Source organism: Myotis brandtii, unplaced genomic scaffold (genome assembly GCF_000412655.1).
Source record: "Myotis brandtii unplaced genomic scaffold, ASM41265v1 scaffold7, whole genome shotgun sequence".
Taxonomy (NCBI): domain Eukaryota; kingdom Metazoa; phylum Chordata; class Mammalia; order Chiroptera; family Vespertilionidae; genus Myotis; species Myotis brandtii.
The window spans coordinates 103,425-109,405 of record NW_005370740.1 but is presented as its reverse complement, the minus strand read 5'-3'; the positions used below and the strand labels follow the sequence as shown (position 1 = coordinate 109,405).

Here is a 5,981-nt window from a genome sequence, read left to right as displayed (position 1 = left end):
TTTTTATATCTGCAGAAACTTTTAGCACATTTATGGCAAGACATACAATGCACTCTTGAAATTAGGTCTTTGGATGTAGCTTTCAAGATCATTCTTTGTTCCATTCTTCCTGGGTGATCAAATTGCACCCAAAAGGTGGTCTAGAATGTCAATTTCAAACATGCTATTGATGGGCCCAGAACTGTTGCTGCAAAGGAGAAAAAAAGACCCACATTAATTGAATCCTGGCTTGTTCTTACTCATACTTCATAAATATGTTTTCTATGTCCTACCTAAAGCAATATGAATTGATTTTTAAAACCATGTGAAATATTCTGATGCATAATCCCACAGGTTTTAAAATATGTATTACTTACTATTATTAAATTTATTGCTTCTCGGCCTTTTGGCTAAGATCAAGTGTAGTATCTGTTCTTATCAGTTTAAAATTAAACTTTTTCTTACAACAAAAACTACATTCAGTAAGTATAGGTCAACAATAAAACAATAATGTTGCAACCCTTTTTTCATTTACTCTGGTTTTCCTGTTGGTACACTGATGATCATTAGCCAGAGTATTATATTTGCAGATACTTCATATGTTAAAATTTCTTTATAATTCTCTGGATATGTTTCTCATAAACTTTTTGGCAAGGTCACTATGATTTCCATTTCATAGATGTCATTTGGAAATAATAATAGTACTTACCTCAAAGGATTTTTTCAGAGTCATTAAATTATATATATTAAGGACATAAAGCATTTGACAAATTATTTAATTATTGAGCACTCAAAACATGATGGCTATTATTATTATGCAAAAGTATTAGCAACTATTTTAAGGTTATCAGAAGTACATTTAAAATTTTATCTTTATTGTTGAAAATATTACAGATGTCCATTTTTAACCCCATTGGCCTCCTCCACCCTGCACACCCCCATCTAGGCGTTCACCAAACTATTGTCTGTGTCCATGGGCTATGCAAATTTGCATACAATTTGTTTAATCTCTCCCCACTTACCCACCCACCTGTGCCTTCCCTATAAGATTAATCAGTCTGTTCCATGCTTCTGTGCCACTGGACCTATTTGGTCCATAAATTTATTTTATTAGATTCCACATATGAGATCATGAGATACTTGTCTTTCTCTGACTGGCTTATTTTACTTAACATAATACTCTCCAGATCCCTTCATGCTGTCTCAAAGGGTAAGAGATTCTTTTTTTTTTTTTACTGCTGCATAGTATTCCATGGTATAAATGTACCATTGTTTTTTAAAAAATATATATTTTTTATTGATATTTTACAGAGAGGAAGGGAGAGGGATAGAGAGTTAGAAACATCGATGAGAGAGAAACATCGATCAGCTGCCTCCTGCACACTCCCCACTGGGGATGTGCCTACAACCAAGGTACATGCCCTTGACCGGAATCGAACCTGGGGCCCTTGAGTCCACAGGCCGACGCTCCATCCACTGAGCCAAACCGGTCAGGGCTACCATTGCTTTTTTATCCACTCATCTACTGATGGGCACATGGGCTGTTTCCAGATCCTAGCTATTGTAAATTGTGCTATGAATATACCAGTAGGTGTGCATACTTTCTTTCTGATTGGCATTTTTGGTTTCTTGGGATATATTCCTAGAAGTGGGTCAAATGGTAGTCCCATTTTTAATTTTTTGAGGTAACTCCATACTGCTTTCTACAGTAGCTGCACCAATCTGCATTCTCTCCAACAGTGTTCAAGGGTTCCCTTTTCTCCATGACCTCACCAGCACTTGTCATTTTTTAGTTTATTGATGACAGCCACTCTGATAGGTATGAGCTGATACCTCATTGTTGTTTTAATTTGCATCTCTCTAGCAATTAGTGACATTGAGCATTTTTTCATATGTATCTGGATGTCCACTTTGGAAAAGTGTCTATTCAGGCCCTTTCCCATTTTTAAATGGATTGTTCGTCTTCCTTTTCTTAAGTTGTATGAGTTCCTTATATATTTTGAAGATTAATCCTTTATCAGGTGTATCATTGCCAAATATGTTCTTCCATAGAGTGGCCCCCCTTTTCATTTTGCTGATGGTTTCTTTTGCTATGCAGAAGCTTTTTCCTATGATGTAGTCCCATTTGTTTATTTTGTCCTTTTTTTCCTTTGCCCTTGGAGATATATTGGTAAACATTACTATGAGAGATGTCTGATATTTTGCTGCCTACATTTTTTTCCTAGGATTGTTATGGTTTCACAAAGTACATTTAAGTCTTTTATTCATTTTGAGTTTATTCTTGTGTATGTTGTAAGTTGATGGGCTAGTTTCAATTTTTTGCATGTATCTGTCCAATTTCCCCAACACCATTTATTGAAGAGACGGTCTTGACTCCATGGTATGCTATTGCCTCCTTTGTCAAATATTAATTGAGAATAATGGCTTGGGCTGATTTCTGGGGTCTCTGTTCTTTTCCACTGACTTATATGCCTGTTCTTATGCCAGTACCAGGCTGTTTTGATTACAGTGGCTTTGTAGTATAATTTGATATTTGGTATTGTGATCCCCCCAACTTTGTGCTTATTTCTCAAGATTTTTGTGGCTATTTGGGATCTTTTATGGTTCCATATAAATTTTTAGAGCATTTGTTCTAGATCTGTGAAATATGCCATTGACATTTTAATAGGGATTGCATTGAATATGTAGATTGCCTTGGGTAGTATGCACATTTTAATAATGTTAATTCTAGCCCTGACCAGTTTGGAACAGTGGATAGAGCGTCGGCCTGTGGACTAAAGGGTCCCGGGTTCTATTCCGGTCAAGGGCATGTACCTTGGTTGCGGGCACGTCCCCAGTGGGGGGTGTGCAGGAGGCAGCTGATCGATGTTTCTCTCTCATCGATGTTTCTGACTCTCTATCCCTCTCCCTTCCTCTCTGTAAAAAATCAATAAAATATATTTAAAATAAAAATAATGCTAATTCTACCAATCCATGAACACACTATATCTTCCTCTATATATTTTTTCAATATCCTGTACTTTTCTGAGTACAAGTCTTTTAACTCCTTGGTTAACTTTATTCCTAAGTGTCTTAATTTTTTACTGCAATGGTAAAAGGGATTGTTTAGTTTGTTTAGTTTTTCTTCCTGAAATTTCATTATTGGTGTACTAGAGGCCTGGTGCATGATATTCGTGCACAGGTAGGGTCCCTAGGCCTGGCTGGCGATCAGGGCCTATCTGTGGGGCAACCGGTGGAGCAATTGGTGGCCCCTGCTGGCACGCCTTGGCCAGCCTGGTACCAACCACTCACCAGCCATGTCCCCCCGCCACGGCCACCGGTCACCTCCCTCTGTGGGAGGCGACTGGCGGGGTGATCGGTAGGTGGTGCCACCCACTCTCCGGCCGGCTCCACCCCTTGATTGCCCCACTGCCGCTGCTGGTTGCCTCCCTCTGCAGGGCAACTGGCGGGATGATCAGGGGGCCCCAGCTGGCACCCGCCTTGGCTGACCTGGAGCCTGTAGGCTGGGGGCATCTCTGGCATTGAGTGCTGCCTCCTGGTGGTCAGTGCACATCACAGTGACTGGTCGTTCCACCGGTCATTCCACCATTCGGTCAATTTGCATATTAGGCTTTTATTTATTATATTAGAGGCCCAGTGCACGAATTTCGTGCATGGAGGGGGTGGTTCCCTCAGCCCAGTCTGCACCCTCTCCAATTGGGGACCCCTTGGGGGATGTTTGACTGCCAGTTTAGGCCCGATGTCCGACTGCCAGTTTAGGCCTGTTGCCTGTGGGATCAGGCCTAAACAGGCAGCCAGACATCCCTCTCGCAATCTGGAACCGCTGGCTCCTAGTTGCTCACCTGTCTGCCTGCCTGATTGCTCCTAACTGCCCTCTCCTGCTGGGCTGATCTCGCCACCAACTGCCCGCCTCTCCTGGCCATTTTGGTTCTGATTTGTCAGTTTCAATGCCAGTCAGCATCAAAAGCTCCACCTGCTAGGCAGCCATTGGCTCCCCACAGCATCCAGATTTGGTTCTGCTTGGTCGGTTTCTTTTCTTTCTTTCTTCTTTCTTTCTTTCTTTCTTCCTTTCTTTCTTTCTTTTTTTTTTTTGAACATACCATGATTTTATTGTCATATAATCAAACAGAATATGAAGCTTAGAACTGGATCACTTGGCCCTTTCTCTTCTTATCTCCTCCCAATTCAAAATGCTTGCATCTCTTAATAGCCAGCATTCTCTTAGATCTGCAGTTAGACTCAATGCATTCAAGCCTCAGCACAATCTTCTTTGTAGTTTTAGCCTTTTTTTTTTTTTCAGAAAATCAGCTTAGTCTGCCTACCATAGCCACTTTGCTTTCTGTCATAATGCCGCTTTTCCTGTGCATACAGAGAATCCTTGCCCTTCTTGTACTGTGTTACTTTGTGGGGTTGATGCTTGCCACACTTCTTACAGAAAGTTCGGTGGGTTTTAAGAATGTTCACCATGTCTGCGAGAGCTATAAGCAGGGAAAAAGTGATTGGTCAGTTTCTATGCCAGTCAACATCAAAACCTCTGCCTCCTAGGCAGCCATTGGCTCCCCACAGCACCCAGATTTGGTTCTGATTGGTCGGTTTCTATGCCAGTCAGCATCAGAAGCTCCACCTCCTAAGCAGCCATTGGCTCCCCACAGCACCCAGATTTGGTTCTGATTGGTCAGTTCCTATGCCAGTCAGTGTCAAAAGCTTCGCCTCCTAGACAGCCATTGGTTCTTCACAGCACCCACATTTGGTTCTGATTGGTCGGTTCCTATGCCAGTCAGCATATCCAGGCCTATCTGAGGGCCTGATCAGAGCGGCGGGGCTGAACAGCACCCCCCTCAGAGGCCAGGAGAGAAAGAAAAGCTCAGCTGCTGGCAAAGCTCAGAAAGAAAGAGGGAGAGAAAGAAAGAGGCAAGTACTGATCAACAGCTGCCACTGAGACTGGGAATCAGACCCTAGCTCTCTCTCTGGGTCTCAGCCCCTTGGGCAGTCAGTGCTGGGTCACCACGGCAACCCAGTGCTGACTGAAGGACTTCAGGGTTGGTCAGCCTTGGCTAGTGATCAGTGGTTAAAACCCTGGCCTTTTATATATTAGGATAGGATTTTTAAAAAGCCAATTTTTGAGTGTTCATTACGTATCCTGATACATTGCTAAATAAATTTATTAAATCTAGTAGTTTTTTGGTGGAGTCCTTAGGTTTTTCAATGTATATGTCATCTGTGAATAATGAGTTTTACTTCTTTCCAATTTGGATGCCTTTTATTTTTTCTTCTTGTCTGATCACTGTGGCTAGAACTTCCAGTACTATGTTGAATAAGAGTGGTGAAAGCAGACATCCCTGTCTTGTTCCTGTTCTTAGGGGAAATGGTTTTAGTTTTTGCCCATTGAGTATGATGTTGGCTGTAGGTTTGTCATATAAGGCTTTTATTATGTTGAGGTATGATCCCTCTATTCCCACTTTGCTGAGAGTTTTTATCAAGAAAGGGTTTTGGACTTTGTCAAATGCCTTTTCTGCATCAATTGATATGATTATGTGATTTTTGTCTCTCAACTTGTTTATGTGATGTATCACGTTTATTGATTTGTGGATACTGTACCAGCCTTGCATTCCTGGAATAAATCCCACCTGGTCATGGTGTATGATCTTTCTAATGTAATGCTGGATCCGGTTTGCTAGAATTTTGTTGAGGATTTTAGCATCTATGTTCATCAGGGATATTGGCCTGTAATTCTCTTTCTTTGTGGTGTCTTCATCTTGCGATCCTCTAGTCTGCTGTTGGATCTCTGTATAATATTCTTTATTTCAGTCAGTGTATGCTTAATTTCTATTTGGTCCTTTTTCATAACCTCGAGGGTCTCACTGGATTTATTGAGGGTCTCACTAAATTTATCGGCGGTTTCTAGAAAATTCTTGAAAAACCTTATAACCGTGGTTTTGAACTCTATATCCAGTAGTTTGCTTTCCTCCATTTCTGTCATTTGTGACCTGTTTCTTTGTCTC

The 5,981-nt window shown here is 41.3% G+C and overlaps 1 protein-coding gene and 1 pseudogene across 1 annotated transcript in view; both read right to left on the bottom strand.

Annotated features, from left to right (window-relative positions):
- Window positions 1–5,981, bottom strand: part of SOHLH2 (spermatogenesis and oogenesis specific basic helix-loop-helix 2) — a gene marked incomplete at its 5' end in the record, with an annotated part of 88,586 nt that continues 82,605 nt past the window's right edge. Inside the window, one exon of the mRNA XM_005882198.2 lies at window positions 1–187. Coding sequence (XP_005882260.1) covers window positions 164–187 — 24 coding nt within the window. The remainder of the gene's footprint in view (window positions 188–5,981) is intronic.
- LOC106724058 lies at window positions 4,056–4,461 on the bottom strand (annotated as a pseudogene).